The sequence below is a fragment of the Mauremys reevesii genome, linkage group 26, assembly GCF_016161935.1.
Source record: "Mauremys reevesii isolate NIE-2019 linkage group 26, ASM1616193v1, whole genome shotgun sequence".
In the NCBI taxonomy this organism is placed as follows: Eukaryota; Metazoa; Chordata; order Testudines; family Geoemydidae; genus Mauremys; species Mauremys reevesii.
Window position 1 is genome coordinate 15,236,060 of NC_052648.1, and position 20,004 is coordinate 15,256,063.

At 47.4% G+C, this 20,004-nt stretch overlaps 1 protein-coding gene across 1 annotated transcript in view; it reads left to right on the forward strand.

The window, feature by feature from the left end:
- LOC120391774 (ceramide synthase 4-like) overlaps positions 1-20,004 on the forward strand; it is a 67,674-nt gene that overhangs the window by 14,732 nt on the left and 32,938 nt on the right. Inside the window, exon 3 of the mRNA XM_039515850.1 lies at positions 16,481-16,598. Within this exon, the coding sequence (XP_039371784.1) occupies positions 16,481-16,598 (118 nt within the window). The remainder of the gene's footprint in view (positions 1-16,480; positions 16,599-20,004) is intronic.

The following is a 20,004-nucleotide window of genomic DNA, read 5'->3' on the forward strand; positions in this document are numbered from 1 at the left end:
AATTTTAACTAAAGATTTGATTTGCTGAAGTTTTTCAACTTAACCTTGTACTTAGTTTAAGAGTCAAAATTTATTAAAAATGGGAACTTAAAAAAAAAAGTTTTCCCAAATTTCAGATTGCTTGTGCTATAAAATGGGTGGTTTGCTATGCTTCCAATTTCCCATATAGGGAAAAATGTGCATTTGAAGAAATTAGGTTGTAATTAAACCAATTTATTAATGATACTTGTAGCTAGTCTTTGCCACAATAGTCACAATTTGCCCTTATTCAAAATGGCCACAATTTCCCATAAGTTACAATACGATTGAAAGTATTTATGCCCTCAGGGAAGATGGCTCCCATTTCACCAAGGCCTGGGCATGTGCCAGTAAGGCTGCCCCTAGTAAAAAGGCCTACATTTCCCATTGTTTCCTTTCAGGCTCAAGCCAGGCTGCCTCAGGAGAGATGGACATTTTCTCTTTGTGGTGATTACAAAGCTGGACAAGAAGCTGGACTTGTGACAAGCCCCAGCTCAGCCACTGTGGGTGGCTGCCAGGGCTCCTGGGGAAGAGATGAAATGTCCTCTGCCAAAGTTGGATTCTCTTCTCAACAGCTTGAGTCTGGAGGTGGGAATTTGTACTCGCCTCCCCCCAGGATGTCCTAGGAAATACCAGTTAATTTTGTTTGTCCCAACAGTTTTTTTTCTTGTCTAGCATATTGTTTAAAATAGTCCTTTGAAATTCAAAATACTACCCAGGGTTTACATTGGCCAGGCCTTGGTATACAGAGACCTCAGTCAGCTTAATGCCATGGCAAATACATCATTAAAAATCCTTTTAATCTTTCATTAAGAATAAAGAAAAGCAGGGAAAACAAGTTAAAGCATTTGAAATGTAAAGTATTACATCAGGCTTTCATTTTAAAAACATCCCTTGTTTCCTCTCCCTTTAGCTGGAGAAAGTCTTTAGAAGGGGTGGAGGAACCCTTGTCAAACAGTCTTTAGTTGGTATCACAGATGGTGAGAACTATCCTTTGGGAGAAGAAGTGAGCCGAGATGGGCTGGAACTGTTTCTGCTGTTGTTAGAGTCCAATCCCAGGTGGTGGTTGGGATTCAACTGGAGCCACTGGAGATGGTGGTATCATCTGGGCCCCTCTCTCTGGCCCGACCAGGTCAGGATAGTTCTAAGGATTAGGACAAAGAAGCTCTGGGATCTGTTATAGGTTTCCTCACCCACTCTGAACTTTAGCGTCCAAAAGGTGGGGACCTGCATGTACCCTTCTAAGCTTAATTCCTAGCTTAGATCTGATAGCGCTGCCACCAACCAAAAATACAGTGTTTTGGTCACTTTCCATTCCCCCCCAAACCTTCCCTGGGGAACCCAAGACCCAAACCCCTTGAGTCTTAACTCAAGGAGAAATTAACCATTCCCCCTCCGTTCCCCCCAGACTTTCCCCTCCCTGGGTTGCCTTGAGAGGCTTTACACAGATCCAAATTCCTTGGATCTTAAAACAAAGAGGAATTAACCATCCCCCCTCCTTCCCCCCCCCCCCCCACCAACTCCTGGTGAGTCCAGACCCAATTCCCTGGATTTTAAAACAAAGAAAAATCAATCAGGTTCTTAAAAAGAAAGCTTTTAATTAAAGAAAAAGAAAAGGTAAAAATTATTTCTGTAAAATCAAGATGAAAAAATGCTTACAGGGTATGTAAATTTATCTAGCCAGAGAAATTCCACCCCCAGCCTCAGGTTCAAAGTTACAGCAAACAGAGGTAAAAATCCTTCCAGCAAAAGAAACATTTACAGGTTGGGAAAACAAACAGAAGACTAACACGCCTCCCTGACTAGGTACTTACAAATTTGAAACATGAGATTGATTCAGAAAGATTTGGAGAGCCTGGATGGACGTCTAGTCCCTCTCATGTCCAGAGAGCGAACAACCCCCAAACAAAGAACACAAAACAAAGACTTCCCTCCACAGAGATTTGAAAGTATTTTGTCCCCTTATTGGTCCTCTGGTCAGGTGTCAGCCAGGTTTACTGAGCTTCTTAACCCTTTACAGGTAAAAGAGACATTAACCCTTAACTATCTGTTTATGACAGGGTCCCAGGAGATGATGCCCCCCCATCATCTCTTGGGACCCCAGAGCTTCTTTGTCTTGTGGGGGTGGCAGCGATGATGATGGGCCTGTTAGTGAAGCTTTCTCCAATAGACAACAATAGACAACAATTCTTCTCCCAAAGTCTTTTTTTCTTTAAGGGCCCACAAAAGGACCCCCACATTTTGTCCACCAGTTAGGCCTAGTTTCCAGCACACCAGTTTTGGATCACTGATTTCTGGTTCCACGTTTTTCTTGTTTGCCAAGCATGATACGGTCCCTGAATTATATCAGGCTTTTTTGGTTGGACAAGTTCAGTCTTTCTTCCTTTCGTACCTTTCAACATCACCATTTGTTATTATAGGTTATTGTGACATATTGTGAAATTTCACATCCTCTGTACAGTTGGGCTCACAATTATTGTAAATGTGTAGGCCTAATTGTCACAACAGAACACAGCTGCTACTGGTGTCCCATAGGTTCACAGGCCCATATGGCACGAGGCTGTGTACTGCAATGGTGGCAGCCAAACTCATTGCAGAGTGGTGTGGGAAAGTGTCCTGCTGCAGAGGAAGATACAAGACAGCCATCCCTAGAAACCTCTGGGAGCAGATTGCAGATACTCTATGAAAGTTTCATCACGATCTCTCAGGAGGATACAAGGTGCAAAGGTTGTGGATCTCTCGAGGCATCTAGATAGACTTATGTGTAGTGCTGGGGAGGAGCCAGTGGTTGTGGTACATGTAGGTACCAATGACATAGGGAAGGGTAGGAGAGACGTCCTGGAGGCCAAATTTAGGCTGCTAGAAAAGAGACTGAAATCCAGGACCTCTACGGTGGCATTCTCAGAAATGCTTCCAGTTCCATGCACAGGACCAGGTAGGCAGGCAGAGCTTCAGAGTCTCAGTGCGTGGTGGGACAATGGTGTAGAGAGGAGGGGTTTAGATTTATTAGGAACTGGGGAAACTTTTCGGGGGGGGGGGAGCCTATACAGGAAGAATGGGCTCCACCTAAACCAAAGTAAATCTGGTTTAGGTGGCACTTAACATTAAAAAGGTTGCAGAGCGGTTTTTAAACTAAGAGATGGAGGGGAAAGCCGATTGCTGCAGAGGAGCATGTGGATCAGACAGACTTCTCTTAGAGGAAAGTCTATTGATAGATTTCAGAATGGTAGCCCTGTTAGTCTGTATCAGCAAAAAGAATGAGGAGTACTTGTAGCACCTTAGAGACTAACACATTTATTATGCCCAAATAAAGGTGTTAGTCTCTAAGGTGCCACAAGTACTCCTCATTCTTTTTTCTATTGATAGAGATTCTCTAGGTTTTAGTCAGGAGGAGAGGATGGAAGAGGATAAAGTATGGGCCAGATCAGATGAGAAACATTCACACAAAAAGAATCTGACACATCAGAAAAGGGCAGACAAATAAACTGACAAGTTTTTAAAGTGTTTTAAAGTGTTTGTACATAAATGCAAGAAGTCTAAATAATAAGATGGGTGAACTAGAGTGCCTTGTGTTAAAGGAGGATATTGATATAATAGGCATCACAGAAACCTGGTGGAGTGAGGACAATCAATGGGACACAATCATTCCGGGGTACAAAATATATCGAAGGACAGAACAGGTTGTGCAGCAGGGGTGGGGGGATGGCACTATATGTTAAAGAAAATGTATAATCAAATGAAATAAAAATCTTAAACGAAGCCACATGTTCCATAGAATCTCTATGGATAGTAATTCCATGCTTTAATAAGAATATAACAGTAGGGATCTATTATCGACCACCTGACCAGGACAGTGATAGTGATGATGAAATGCTAAGGGAGATTAGAGAGGCTATCAAAATAAAGAACTCAATAATAGTGGGGGATTTCAGTTATCCCCATATTGACTGGGTACATGTCATCTCAGGATGAAATACAGAGACAAAATTTCTCGATACTTTAAATGACTGCTTCTTGGAGCAGCTGGTACAGGAACCCACAGCTGGTACAGGAACCCACAAGGGGAGATGCAATTCTCGATTTAGTCCCAAGTGGAGCACAGGATCTGGCCCAAGAGGTAACTAGAACAGGACTGCTTGGAAATAGTAACCATAATATAACATTTAACATTCCTGTGGTGGGAAGAACACCTCAGCAGCCCAACACTGTGGCATTTAATTTCAGAAAGGGGAATTATGCAAATATGAGGAGGTTAGTTAAACAGAAATTAAAAGGTACAGTGACTAGAGTGAAATCCCTGCAAGCTGCATGGACACTTTTCAAAGACACCATAATAGAGGCCCAACTTAAATGTATACCCTAAATTAGAAAACACAGTAAAAGAATAAAAAAGAGCCACCAAGGCTTAACCTTGTAAAAGAAGCAGTGAGAGATAAAAAGGCATCTTTTAAAAAGTGGAAGTCAAATCCTAGTGAGGTAAATAGAGAGGAGCATAAATACTGCCAAATCATGTGTAAAAAATATAATAAGAAAAGCCAAAAAGGAGTTTGAAGAACGGCTAGCCAAAAACTCCAAAGGTAATAACAAAATGTTTATAAGTACATCAGAAGCAGGCAGCCTGCTAAACAAGCAGTGGGGCCCCTGGACGATCGAGATACAAAAGGAATATTTAAAGACGATAAAGTAATTGTGGAGAAACTAAATTAATTCTTTGCTTCAGTCTTCACAGCTGAGGATGTTAGGGAGATTCCCAAATCTGAGGCAACCTTTGTAGGTGACAAATCTGAGGAATTGTCACAGATTGAAGTGTCACTAGAGGAGGTTTTGGAATTAATTGATAAAACTTAACAGTAACAAGTCACCAGGACCAGATGGCATTTACCCAAGAGTTCCGAAAGAACTCAAATGTGAAATTGTGGAACTATTAACTATGGTTTGTAACCTGTCCTTTAAATCAGCTTCTGTACCCAATGACAGGAAGATAACTAATGTAATGCCAATATTTAAAAGGGCTCTAGAGGTGATCCCGGCAATTACAGACCAGTAAGTCTAACGTCAGTACCAGGAAAATTAGTTGAAACAATACTAAAGAATAAAATTGTCAGACACATAGAAAAACATAAATTGTTGGGCAAAAGTCAACAAGTTTCTGTAAAGGGAAATCATGACTTGCTAATCTATTAGAGTTCTTTGAAGGGGGTCAACAAACATGTGGACAAGTTACTTAGATTTCCAAAAAGCGTTTGACAAGGTCCCTCACCAAAGGCTCTTACATAAATCAAGTTGTCATAGAATAAGAAGGAAGAGCCTCTCAGGGATAGAGTACTGGTTAAAAGACAGGGAACAAAGGGCAGGAATAAATGGTAAATTCTCAGAATGGAGAGGGGTAACTAGTGGTGTTCCCCAAGGGTCAGTCCTAGGACCAATCCTGTGCAGCTTATTCATTAATGATCTGGAGAAAGGGGTAAAGAATGTGGTGGCAAAGTTTGCAGATGATACTAAACTGCTCAGATAGTTAAGACCAAAGCAGACTGTGAAGAACTTCAAAAAGATCTCACAAAACTAAGTGATTGGGCAACAAAATGGCAAATGAAATTTCATGTGGATAAATGTAAAGTAATGCACATTGGAAAAATTAACCCCAACTATACATACAATATGGGGGCGGGCTAATTTAGCTACAATTAATTAGGAAAGAGGTCTTGGAGTCATCGTGGATAGTTCTCTGAAGACATCCACGCAGTGTGCAGTGGCAGTCAAAAAAGCAAACAGGATGTTAGGAATCATTAAAGGGATAGAGAATAAGGAGGAGAATATCTTATTGCCCTTATATAAATCCATGTTATGCCCACATCTTGAATACAGATGTGGTCTCCTCATCTCAAAGATATACTGGCATTAGAAAAGGTTCAGAGAAGGACAATGTAACAGGGTGCTGGCTAGGAGATCCAAGCTCTGCTTAAAAGGGAGATTAGTTAGGACTGGCCGGGAGGCCATGCCCATATCACCTGAGAAAATGCACCTCAGGTGTGGACCTGAGTGGCCAGCCTGCTATATAAAGCTGGCTGGGAGGAAGCAAGGGAGAGACAGGAAAGCAAGGAGCTCTAGGTTTCTGCTGGCAGGAGAAGCTAGTGGTCTCCCAGGATGTTGGTCTGTAAGATATGTAAATAGTAGGTGGTGGGGATAGGCACGAACAATAAAAGAGCACTGGTGCATGTACTTTGGAGCAGTCTCCGACTGAGTTTGTGGAGGGGCTGGGAGAAGACACAGTTACAGGCAACTAAAATGATTAGGGTTTTGGAATGGGTCCCATATGAGGAGAGATTAAAAAGGTTAGGACTCTTCAGCTTGGAAAAGAGGAGACTAAGGTGGGATATGATAGAGATATATAAAATCATGAGTGGTGTGGAGAAAGTGAATTAGGAAAAGTTATTTACTTGTTCCCATAATATAAGAACTAGGGGTCACCAAATGAAATTAATGGGCAGCAGGTGTAAAACAAATAAAAGGAAGCTCTTCCTCACACAGCGCACAGTCAACCTGCCTGAGGAGGTTGTGAAGGCTAGGACTATAACTGGGTTTAAAAGAGAACTGGATAACTTCATGGAGGTTAAGTCCATTAATGGCTATTAGCCAGGATGGGTAAGGAATGGTGTCCCTAGCCTCTGTTTGTCAGAGGGTGGAGATGGATGGCAGGAGAGAGGTCACTTGATCATTGCCTGTTCGGTTCACTCCCTCTGGGGCACCTGGTATTGGCCACTGTTGTAGACAGGATACTGGTCTGGATGGACCTTTGGTCTGACCCAGTATGTCCATTCTTATGTTCTTAAGGACTGTCCCTATGCACATAAACAAAGTGGAGCACAAGCCCCCTGCCTGACCCAACAGGGGAATGAAAAACAGATGCCAACTCTACCTATGTTTGTTGTACCGCTACCTCTTCTCATACAGTAACTCCTCACTTAACGTTGTTACGTTCCTGAAAAATGCGACTTTAAGCAAAATGATGTTAAGCAAATCCAATTTCCCCATAAGAATGAATGTCAATGAGGGGGTTAGGTTCCAGGGAAAAAATTTTCACCAGGGAAAAAACTATATATACACACAGTATAAGTTTTAAACAAACAATTGAATACTGGTACACAGTGATGATGATTGTGAAGCTTGGTTGAGGTGGAGGAGTCTAAGGGTGGGATATTTCCCCTATTTCTAAATGATGAACTAGCAATTGGCTGAGCCGTCAAGGGCTAACTCTCTCTCTCTACACAAAGCAGCAGGAATGGAGGGAGATATGTGCATTTCCCTTAAGTAGGCTGCCTCGTTAATTAGATCAGCTTGCTGATAGGCAGCTGCTGCAAGCTCCCTCCATCCTGAGTCCTGATCTGTCCACCCTGCTCTATGGAAGATGGGGTAATCAGGGTGCAGGAACAGGGGGGAGGGGGACACCCTGACATTAGCCCCCCTCGTCCTTCCCCCCACAGCAAGCAGGAGTCTCGGGGAGCAGCTCCAAGGCAGAGGGCGGGAGCAGCACATGGCAGTGGGGGGAGGGACACGGCTGAACTGCAGGCAGCTGCTGCACAGGGAACTTAGGGGAGCAGGGAGCTGATAGGGGGCTGCCGGTCCACCCTGGTTCCAAGCCCCCACCAGCTAGCTGCAACAGGCTTCTCTTCCTGCAAGCAGTGAACAAAGCAGGCGGCTGCCAAACAACCTTAGAAGGGAGCATTACACAACTTTAAACGAGCATGTTCCCTAATTCATCAGCAATGAAACAATATTAACCAGGATGACTTTAAGTGAGGGGTTACTGTACAAGTAAAGCGAAGAAGTCAATATTTGTATCTTGTTAACTTGGGGATGGGACGGGCACCATCTTTAAATTTAAACACTGTGAGGAAAAATGCATGCACAAACTTACCTGAGGTCCCTTCCACTTCATCAGTCTCCTCAGCAGTGAAGTCTCAAGCAAGTTCTGGCTCACAGCATGGCTGGAGTCCCCCCATTATCCTTGCTGTTCATGGCAGGGATCTCTGTGTCGTGCTCCTCCAAGGTATCCACAGGGATCTGCAGAGTGCTGGTGGGGTCTCTGACAAGTATGGTATGAAGTTCATTGTAGAAGCACCAGGCTGCAGCCTAGCATCAGAATTATTGCTGCACTCCCTGGCCTTGTGGTACCCCTGACGCCTTTTCTTTGCTTTCACACAGGATGTCTGCTGATCCCTGTCATACCTCTTTGCCTGCATCCCCCATGCAATCTGCTCATAGATGTTCACATTTCTATGGCTGGTCCATAGCCGTGCTTGCATTGCCACTTCTCCCACAGGCCCAGGAGATCCAATTCTTCATGTGTACTCCAAGCAAAAGTGCATCTAGTACCTCTTTGTGTTTATGGAGCTGGCATGGGCAGTTGGGCAGTTCTGTACAACAAAGGTGAGCTGCTAGGTTTGCTCACCAGGATGCAATCAGGAAAAAATCATTCCAAAAATAATTTTAGAGTTGGGGTGGCTCCTGGTCTCTGAGCCCTAGCCAGTGCAGTTTACAATTGTAACTAAAGGGATCACTGTCACAGGGGATGGGGCATTGTGAGAGAGCTGTGGAGGGCTGTTAGGGGTCACAGGCCGTGCAATGTTTGCACTTGAACTGTGTCGATCTCAGTAGGTCAGTAGGTGTTCTAAGAAGAAGGATTGCTAGGCAGAGATGAGCTCCACCTAACGAAGAGAGGGAAGAGTGTCTTTGCAAGCAGGCTGCTAACCTAGTGAGGAGGGCTTTAAACTAGGTTCACCGGGGGAAGGAGACCAAAGCAGCGTAGCTAGGGGGGAGCAGGGGGAGCGGCTGCTACTCCACTAAGCATGTTTCAAAAAGTGGCACCTTAGGGGTTAACATGGCGCCAATGGTGCCAGCGGGGCCCACGCTCTGCTCTGAAGCTTGGCGCTGCCGTCGCTGGGCTCCTGCAGCAAAGCAGGCTTTGCCGGCAGCCAAGCTTCTTCTCCCAGCTGATCGGTGGCAGGGAGGGGCAGGGCCTGGGGGAAGAGAGCTGAGCTCCAGCAAGCTGCTGGCCACTCCTGGGAGGAGGAGAGGCGGGGGCCCAGCTCCAGTAATACTTGGGGCTGGGTGTGTCCCCCCGACAGCCCTCTAGTGCCTTCCCTGAGTGTCCCCTGGCCCCAACTTGCTGCCCCCGCCCCCCAGCTCGCCTTTCACGGGCTCCCGACCCTGTCTCTTCCGTGTGCTGCCTCCGGGAAGCAACTGCTGCCACAGGGTCCTAGTGCCCCCATCTCACTGCCAGGGCAGACTGACTGAGCCCACCCTTCCCCCTCAGACCCTTTCATTTTCCGGCAGGACCCTCCAGCAGCACAGGGGGCCCCCCCGCCCGCAGTCACCGCTCCTGCCCCATGCTGGGCAAGGAGGCAGCACCATCCCCATCCCTCAGTGAGGCTACAGTCAGAGGCAACAGCAGGGGAGGAGGCGCATGCAGCGCCCCCGGCACCCACCATGGGGGAGGCGAGGGTGATTCCTGGACCTGAGAGGGACCCTAGGAGCACATGCAGTGACAGTGGTGGGGGTGAGTGTGCTGCTGGGGAGGTGGGAAAGGGGGGGCTCCTCCCCCCCAGAGCTTGCTGCTGCCAGCAGGGAAAGGGCTGGGGAGAGTCCTCCTCTCTGGCTCCTGTCCTGGAGCAGCCTGCCTGCACCCCACACTCATCCCCAGCCCAGAGACCACCCCCCCCAGTCAGAGCTTTCACCCCCCACTGCACCCTGATCCTCTGCCTGAGCCCCTCCAGCACCCCAAACACCTTATCCCCAGTCCCAGCCAGAGCCCTCACTCCTTACACCCCTAGCCTCACCCCCTCCCACACTCCAAACCCCTCATCTGCAGCCACAGCCCTCACCCCTGCACCCCATCCCTCTGCACCCTTCCCATCCCCAAACTCCCTCCCAGAGCCTGCACCCTGAACCCCAATCCCCTGCCCCAGCCTAGGGCCTGCACCCCAGACCTCCTCCCTCCCTCACCCAAACTCCCTCCCAGAGCCTTGGACAGGTGGGGGGTGGAGTTTGGGCAGGGACAGATTCTGGGCACCACCAAAATTTCTACAAACATGCCACCCCTGGGCATGACCCTCCAGCCATAGGGGCAGGGGCACCCACCCACCAGTCAACTGTTTGAGGCCCATGGGAGCCAGGAGCCATCAGCTGTTTGGACGGGGCGGGGGCAGCAGGGTAGCTAGGGCAGTGCTGTTTAGCTGGTTTTTGGCCACCAGCCAATCAGTGAGGGGAACTCTGCTCCTGGAGCAGGGGCTGGCTGGGCTGAGCGACCCCACCGGTGCGGTGCAGTGCAGCCCCACCTCCTTCTCCTACCTGCTTCTTGTGGCAGGCGTGCTTTCTCTGGCTCTGCAGCTCCTAACCTCTCACCCAACTAAAGGCAGCCAGTAGCAGCAGCTGGTAAGTGTATTTCATAGAATCATAGAATCTCAGGGTTGGAAGGGGCCTCAGGAGGTATCTAGTCCAACCCCCCCTGCTCAAAGCAGGACCAACCCCAACTAAATCATCCCAGCCAGGGCTTTGTCAAGCCTGACCTTAAAATCCTCTAAGGAAGGCGATTCCACCACCTCCCTAGGTAACCCATTCCAGTGCTTCACCACTCTACTAGTGAAAACGTTTTTCCTAATGTCCAACCTAAACCTCCCCCTCTGCAACTTGAGACCATTACTCCTTGTTCTGTCATCTTCTACCACTGAGAACAGTCTAGATCCATCCTCTTTGGAACCCCCTTTCAGGTAGTTCAAAGCAGTTATCAAATCCCCCCTCATTCTTCTCTTCTGCAGGCTAAACAATCTCAGTTCCCTCAGCCTCTCCTCAGAAGTCATGTACTCCAACCCCCTAATCATTTCTGTTGCCCTCCGCTGGACTCTCTCCAATTTATCCACATCCTTCTTGTAGTGTGGGGCCCAAAACTGGACACAGTACTCCAAATGAGGCCTCACCAGTGCTGAATAGAGGGGAATGATCACATCCCTCGATCTGCTGGAAATGCCCCTACTTATACAGCCCAAAATGCCATTAGCCTTCTTGGCAACAAGGGCACACTGTTGACTCATATTCAGCTTTTCGTCCACTGTAACCCCTAGGTCCCTTTCTGCAGAACTGCTGCCCAGCCATTCAGTCCCTAGTCTGTAGCAGTGCATGGGATTCTTCCGTCCTAAATGCAGGACTCTGCACTTGTCCTTATTGAACCTCATCATATTTCTTTTGGCCCACTCCTCTAATTTGTCTAGGTCCCTCTGTATCCTATCCCTACCCTCCAGCGTATCAACCACTCCTCCCAGTTTAGTGTCATCTGCAAACTTGCTAAGGGTGCAGTCCAAACCATCCTCCAGATCGTTAATGAAGATATTGAACAAAACCGGCCCCAGCACCGACCCTTGGGGCCCTCCACTTGATACCGGCTGCCAACTAGACATGGAACCATTGATCACTATTTCAAAGGGGGCCTTGTGGTGAGGGTGGCTGGGGCAGGGACTGAAACCCTGTCCCAGGGGGCTGTGCTGAGAGCCGGCACCTAGCTGCTGGCGGGGTGGCCGTCTGCATGGGGGGGCCACTAGCTGCCACCCAGCTCTCTGCATCTGGCAGGGGGCTCAGACAGAGGCATCTCCAAAAACATCCCCTGCACCTCCGCAGCACAGAGAGACTGAGAATACCAGCCCCTGCCAGGCAGCTGGACCAAGATGGGCATGGTGGGTGGGAGGGCATCTGGTCTCCTGCAGGGCATGGTGCCCCCCTGCTTGCCCTCCCTGCCCAGGCAGAGATGCCTGCCTCTGAGACAGTGGCCATGTCCATGTAGTGCGCTTAGTCCCCCTCCCTGGCATCTGAGTGACAGCCGCAGTTCCCCTCTCCTACCCCCCAACCCCTATCCCTTCCCCACTGCCTCTTCTCTTGCACCCCCTAAGAGGCAATCAGGGGAAACCTTCCTAGCAGTGCAATCTCTGCCTTGGGGGGGTGTATGGAATTGTCTCCCAAGGGAAGGCTGTTGTAATGGTCTGTGTTAATCCATGTGCTCTGGCAAACACAAGTCCAGGCACCATGTTGAGGGGGAGGTAGGAGGGGGGAACCTGAATTGTCTCCTAAGGGAAGGGCTAGTGATCATGTTGGGGGGGGGGGGAACATTGCTGAGTCCCAGGGTTGAGTAATTCTCTGGTGATGGTGGTCATTGAATTGCTAATTGTCATTCACTTGCCGCACAATGGCTAGTGATGGTTGTTTAACATTCACCCAGCCATTTGGTCAAGTGGCCTTGTTGTTTCTTAGGAGTTGTCTTCTGTAACTTGTATAATTCCATCCTGGGAGTACAAATTCTGGTACTAAAGGCCTGGAGGGAAGCCCATATTGCCTTTCAGCCGGATTGGGAATTAGTGCCCTGGCATGCAACTCCTCCTATTGTGCCAGTGTAGATCCTGCTGTTAGTACAGCAATTTGCAGGTGCCCTGTGTTTAGCTGAACCTTTGGACTCAGTCCCTGAGTGTATCCCCACTAAGCTGAGAGCTAAACGGACCCGACTATCCTGCTGTGTGGATCCCAATGGGCTTGTACTGTGAATTTTTGGCATGCACATGTGGCTGTATTTATCTCATTGTGCTGATAGTGCTACTTCCTTGGTGTGATGATGACATTATGCTAAAATGAATCCTGAAAATAGTGTCCTGGTATGATGGTCACTGTGCTGTTCATGTGAATCTTGCATTTTTGTATGCTGGGTTGGTGTAGCCCTGTTGTTCCCAGAAAATTAGAGCCACAAGGTGGGTGAGGTAATATCTTTTATTGGAGCAACTTTTGTTGGTGAGAAAGAGAGACAGGCTTTGGAGCTTTCACGGAGTTCTGTCTTCTTCCTGAAGAGTTCTGTGAAAGCTCAAAAGCTTCTCTCTCTCTCTCTCTCTCTCTCTCTCTCACCAACAGAAGCTGGTCCAATAAAATATATTACCTCCCCCACCTTGATATATATTATATACACACCCCCCATATTACCTCACCCAGCTTTCCAGGAGTGAGTTTTCATGATGACATGAGAAGTGCTCTGACTGGTCCTGACTTCTCTGTATCAGCCCCTCTAGCTTGCACTGCAGCCCAGTACCTGGGGGCTGGGTACCTGCAGTGCTGAGACTCTGCGAGATCAGGGACTCACTGACCCATCTGGGAGGGGACGGGCACTTCCTCCTCGGCCTCCCTCTCTTGCTGCCTCCTTTTCCCAAGTGGTCTCATGATGCACAGAGCCAGCGTGGCCAGGTGCTGCATTGGAGAGTCTTCCAGTGCAGCCCCCTACCCCCTCTCCCCCATGCGAACCCCAACAGACCCTGCCCACCTCTGTCCAATTGTCTCTCTCATGCGGGGGACTGTGCTCCCCCCCCTTGCTCCTGTGTGCTGCCTGCTTCCAGGGGCCACAGATTGCAGAGCAGCCCCCTCCGAAGAGATGACAGGGGCTGTCCCACCGGGTGCGTGTGAGCAATGGCCCCCTCACAGCGAGATGCTGCGCTGCCCCTGCCTCGGTCTGGGTGGTGACCCCGGCCTGAGGCATGCGAGGCAGCATGAGCTGAGAATGGGGGCTGGGGACCAGTCCAGCAAGCCTGATCACTGGCACCCCAGGTGTGCCCAAGGGCGGAGCTAGTGCTCCGGGCTCCTCCTTCATTCAATGACCCATCAGTGGGACTTGCTTTTTCCCTGCAGAATTTGCCTTTCAGAAAGCAAACCAGCCCCCTCCCGCCCCCCACCCCAGCCCTTTTCATTGGGATCCTGGGGGCTCAGGTTGCGGGCTTGGAGTGGATCCAGGCGCTGAGCTGAGAACAGGGGCAGAGCCCAAAGGATCAAGTCAGGGGCTGGTCATCCCCAGACCCCAGCCCACTCCTGGGTCTGCTGCGCCCAGACTCCAGCCGCGAGCCGCGTAGGGAAGGAGAGCCTGGCGTGCGCAAACTGCTTCTCCTTTGGAGCTTTTAATTTAAAAAAGGCAGAAATCTGGTGGCTCCAGACAATACGGAGTCTTTTTTTCACATGGGGGGGGGTAAGCTCCCAGTTTGTCCCCTCTGCCTCAGAGGCTGCCTGCCCCTTACAGCACTCACCTGCCAGGAGGTTTGCAGTTTGAGGCTGGGGCTTTGGAGAAACAGACCCCTGGTGGTGTCGCGCTCCCCCCCCCTGCCCCCACACACACCCCAGCTGGTCTCAGCTGATCCCTTTGCTACAGTGTGCCCGCAGGTCAGGGAGTGGGGGCTGTTGGGGCTGGGCCAGCTTTGCAGTGCTTAGCTCTGGTGCCTCTCCCGAGCTGGCAGAGGGGTTTGCGGAGTGGGAGGGCGCCCCGCGCTTGGACCCAGCCTTGGGCTTGTGACACAGCAAATCTGGCGTTGTGGGGGGTATGGTGCATGGGGGGAGGAAAGCCCCTGGTATCAGGCAGTAGCTTCCATCACATAATCAAATGTGGTAGAAACGTCATCTGTACACTTGTAACACTTTGATAGCTGCTTTCAACTACCTGAAGGGGGGGTTCCAAAGAGGATGGATCTAGACTGTTCTCAGTGGTAGCAGATGACAGAACAAGGAGTAATGGTTTCAAGTTGCAGAGGGGGAGGTTTAGGTTGGATATTAGGAAAAACTTTTTTTCACTAGGAGGGTGGTGAAGCACTGGAATGGGTTCCCTAGGGAGGTGGTGGAATCTCCTTCCTTAGAGGTTTTTAAGGTCAGGCTTGACAAAGCCCTGGCTGGGATGATTTAGTTGGGTTTGGTCCTGCTTTGAGCAGGGGATTGGACTAGATACCTCCTGAGGTCCCTTCCAACCCTGAGATTCTATGAACCATGGCGTCACACTGTTGGGGGAGGTGGCATTACTGTGTCTCTGTAATGGGGCACTTACATCGGCCACAGACAAATTAGAGTGTAGATAGGTGCACAAATAGGTAGATACAAGGCAACTGATGTTGACCCATCTTTGTGGTGTAGACCAGCTAAATGAGGCACTATAGTGTCTGCTCAAGACCCAAAGCTTTTAAACTATTCTCTTTGTTTAATCAAATGCTCTTATTTCTTAACCCTATTTAAGCTATTGCCTCTGTTCATACTGGAGCGCCACAATCGTGCCAATTTGCAGCTGTGTTTGCAGTACATCCATGTTTGTGAACTTGTGTTCAATGTTACCAACTGTAATGTGGGGGGGGGGGGAGTACTCATCTCTTGAGCACCTCCTACTGCTGTGTGTGGTACTGCAGTCTTTTCCTTGCTCCTGGTGCCCTCTGTAGGTTATCGACCTTGCTTGGTAGGTTTTCAGTCGCTCAGCCCTCTGGCCAGGTCACACACTCAAAATGAACCTCTTCCAGTGTATCAGAAGTCCTGTTTTCCCTCACCAGGGTCTTTAGCCCCAGCTGTAGGGCTTTTCAATTCAGCCCTTCTCTCAGAGTTCCAAACAAACCTTGTTCCCTTCTCTGGGGTTAGGTTAGGCTTGTTCCCCATCCTTCTTGGGGTTTACACCACTTTCTCAGTGATCACTGGAGGAACGCAGGCCCACTTACAATGCTGAGTTCAACTCCGGGACCCTATAAACAGCAGTCATGTCCTGCTCACTTCAATTCATTGCTGTCCTTCCCTGGGCCTCTTCCCACCTGACCCCTGTATCACCACCCCTTGCCTCAGGTTAAAGTTCTCCACTCCCCCCCCCCCCCTCTCTCTCTCTCTCCCAGTTTAAACTCTGGTTATCTCTCAAGTTCATTTGGCCAGAGAGGAGCACCCTTCCTTGCCCTTCTGGTCTCAGCCAGGAACTGTCCTGCTATGGTTCTGCAGCTCCTTTTTATCTGAGCCTGCTGGGCTCTGACTGGCTGCTTCTGTGAGGCCTCTATAGGCAGATCCAACTTCACTGTTCCTTTCCTGGAGCGGGGTGTAGTAGGAACACTCCAAACTTCACGATTTCATCATGGGTTTTATGATATTTAGTCCTTTTTCTTACAACCCTAGACCCTGGAGTCATTGACACATCATAATCCCCACTTTCATGTTATTAAAAAAGCAAGTTTCTAGCAGTGGTTATAGAGATTGTGTGGTTTTAGAGAAATGCTGGCAAATGTGTGCAAAATAGAGAAGGGAAATAAAAAACTTCAAATCCATATTATTAAAAATCTCTTGATTTTGAAGCCAACCTTGAAGTTTGATGACCTGACTCACCATTTTTTCAATGCTTGGGGTTGGCCATCCTGTTTTCATATGTATTTTTGATTGAGTGCACATTCGATATTGAGTGTATTATTTTGGCACTGGAGCATGTCACAGTTCTGCTCAGATGGTGATACCAGAAATGCATGTTTGTACTTGGACATTATGTGGCATCACCAGGTGACCACAGTGTCTTTATGCTAGATCAGTGGGATTAAATGTGCATCAGCAATACCATGACACCTACAGGACTGACTGACACCTCACTTGGCTGAAACCTGCGTGTTCTCTCTTGCAGATTCATAGCCCTGCCCCTGGGCAGACAGCTGGGGGTGAGGGACAAGGTGAGATTGAACGCTCCACCCAATACTGTGCTGGAAACCTTCTATGCTACTCACAGCAAGAAGCCAAAGGAGGTGAGTTCCTTCTTCTACCATCCTCCTAGATTCAGACCCTTGCATCCAGGCACCTTCTCATCACTAGCAAGCTACAATTTAATTGAACTGAGCTCTCATTTGCCAGTTATGAATCCCCATATTCACATTGTACATTGCAGGTGGCACCTGCATGTAGAACTGCTGAAAAATCCATTTTTTTCATAACATTTTTCAAATGAAAATGTTTACATATTTTAAATTTTCCCTCCTCTTTCTACCCCTTTGTTTGTTCTCCCTATTTCTGCAACAAGATTAATGATAATAGACTATCAGGGTTGGAAGGGACCTCAGAGTGTCATCTAGTCCAACCCCCTGCTCAAGGTAGGACCAATTCCCCGACAGATTTTTGCCCTAGATCCCTAAGTGGCCTCCTTAAGGATTGAACTCACAACCCAGGTTAATGCTCAAACCACTGAGCTATCCCTGCCCACAACCTATGAGGCATAGGTTGTTTTATTTTTCCACTTTTTTATTTTGTTTTCTTTTTCTAGTCTTTAACTGCAAAACTTCTCCAATTTTAGAAAAGTTAAAGTAGCAAAAAGAAAATCTGTAACTTTTCCAGAGTTGAAGTTTTGAAAAGTTAAAGAATGGAAAAAGGAAGAAAAAAAAAGGGACCATCATTCGTTTTATTGAATTCAGTGAGAAGTTATGATAAAATAGGGACAAAGAAAAACAAATATCTGAAACTTTAAAATCCCTTGTTTTCAAAAACTGAATGAAATGAAAATTTCCCATAGAAAATTATCATAAAATGAAATCTTTCACAAAATTTTGGTTTTGATGAAATCCCATTTTCAGCAGGAAAATGTTTTAGTCAAAACATTTTGGCCAGCTCTGCCTGCATGTAATGACTCATCTCACTCTGCATTTAATGCTAATTCTCTGTAAAGAATGAGTTTAGATATTGCTGTTCATAGAATATCAGGGTTGGAAGGGACCTCAGGAGGCCATCTAGTCCAATCCCCTGCTCAAAGCAGGACCAATCCCCAATTAAATCATTCCAGCCAAGGCTTTGTCAAGCCTGACCGTAAACCTCTAAGGAAGGAGATTCCACCACCTCCCTAGGGAACCCATTCCAGTGCTTCACCACCCTCCTAGTGAAACTTTTTCCTAATATCCAACCTAAACCTCCCCCATTGCAACTTGAGACCATTACTCCTTGTTCTGTCATCTGCTACCACTGAGAACAGTCTAGATCCATCCTGTTTGGAACCCCTCTTCAGGTAGTTGAAAGCAGCTATCAAATCCCTCCTCATTCTTCTCTTCTGCAGACTAAACAATCCCAGTTCCCTCAGCCTCTCCTCAGAAGTCATGTGTTCCAGCCCCCTAATCATTTTTTTGCCCTCCGCTGGATTCTTTCCAATTTTTCCACATCCTTCTTGTAGTGTGGGGCCCAAAACTGGACACACTACTGAAGATGAGGCCTCACCAATGTCGAATACAGGGAAATGATCACATCCCTCGATCTGCTGGAAATGCCCCTACTTATACAGCCCAAAATGCCATTAGCCTTCTTGGCAACAAGGGCACACTGTTGACTCATATCCAGTTTCTCGTCCACCGTTACTCCTAGGTCCTCTTCTACAGAACTGCTGCCCAGCCATTCGTTCCCTAGTCTGTAGCAGTGAAGGGGATTCTTCTGTCCTAAGTGCAGGACTCTGCATTTGTCCTTGTTGAACCTCACCAGCTTTCTTTTGGCCCAATCCTCTAATTTGTCTAGGTCCCTCTGTATCCTATCCCTACCCTCCAGCATATCTACCACTCCTCCCAGTTTAGTGTCATCTGCAAACTTGCTGAGAATGCAGTCCACACCATCCTCCAGATCATTAATGAAAATATTGAACAAATATCTGTTGCTGTACCCATTTGTTACCTAGATAAGTAATGGACAGTGTGGCAGGGCCCGCTTGCTCCTGCCTCTTCTCACATCCACAAAGGAGCTCGGACACCTTTATGCTGGCAAAGCACACAGTGCAGTTTATTTACAATGGTGGTTCCCACCACCCTTCTACAATATACAGCCATACTCCTAGCGGCTTAGGGAGCCCTCAGTTCCTGAGGCAAATGGGGAAGAGCAATCTCTTTCTCCCTCTCTCTGTCTGCTTCCTCTTCTTAATGAGATCTGCTCTCATGTAATTAGAGTTACAGTGACCAGAGTGTGCTGCTGTTGCCCAGCACTGTGTCAGAGACAGAAATCCAGAACATTAGAAAGTGACTTCACCATGGTCTTTGTGATATACTTTGATTCCTGGGCTTCTGGAGTTTAGTGAGTTATGGGCTGGTAGTTTTCTAAAGAGACATTATTAAGGGCATAAGAGCAAACTATCCCAATGCATAGGAAAGATAGGAAGTATGGTTAGAGACCACCATGGCTTGACCAAGAGATCTTCAATGACCTAAAACTCAAAAAAAAAAAGTCATACTAGAAGTGGAAACTAGGTCAAATTGCAAATGTTGAGTATTTTAAAAAGCAACAAAAGAATGTAGGGACAAAATTAGGAAAGGCCAAGGCAAAAAAACAAGATTAAACTATCTAGGAACATAAAGGTTAACAAGAAAATAGTTTACAAAGCAAAAAAAGAACCAAAGACAGGGTAGGGACATTACTTAATGAGGAGGGAAAGACAATGACTGAAAACGCAGCAATGGCTGAAGTTTTAAATGCCTTTTTGGTTCAGTTTTCACCAGAAAAGTTAGCAGGGATCAGATGACTATGACAGCGTAAATTGGGTAGGATCTGAGGCTACAATAGGAAAAGAGGAAGTTAAGAATTACTTAGACAAGTTAGATGTCTTCAGGTGAACAGGATCTGATGAAATACATCCTAGAATACTTAAGGAACTGGCTGAAGAGATCTCTGAGCCATTCAGAACTCCTGGAGGACAGGAGAGAGCCCAGAGGACTGGAAAAGGGCAAATATGGTACTTCTCTATAAAAATGGGGAATAAGGACAATCCAAGGAATTATAGACCAGTCAGCTTCACTTCAGTACCCAGAAATTGGTAAGCATCTAGAAGGAAATAAGGTAATACAGTAACAGTCAACATGGATTTGTCAAGAACAAATCATGTAAAACAAACCTAATATCCTTCTCTGACAGGGTAACAAGCCTTTGGATGGGGGGAAGCAGTAGATGTCCTATATCTCAGCTTTAGTAAGGCTTTTGATACTGTCTCACATGACCTTTTCATAATAAAACTAGAAAAATATAGCCTAGATGAATCTACTATAAGAAGGGTACACAACTATTTGGAAAAGTATACTCAGAGTAGTTATTGTTCACAGTCTAGCTGGAATGGCATATCAAGTGGGGTCCTGCAGGGATCTGTCCTGGGTCCAGTTCTATTCAATATCTTCCTAAGTGATTTGGATACTGGCATGGAGA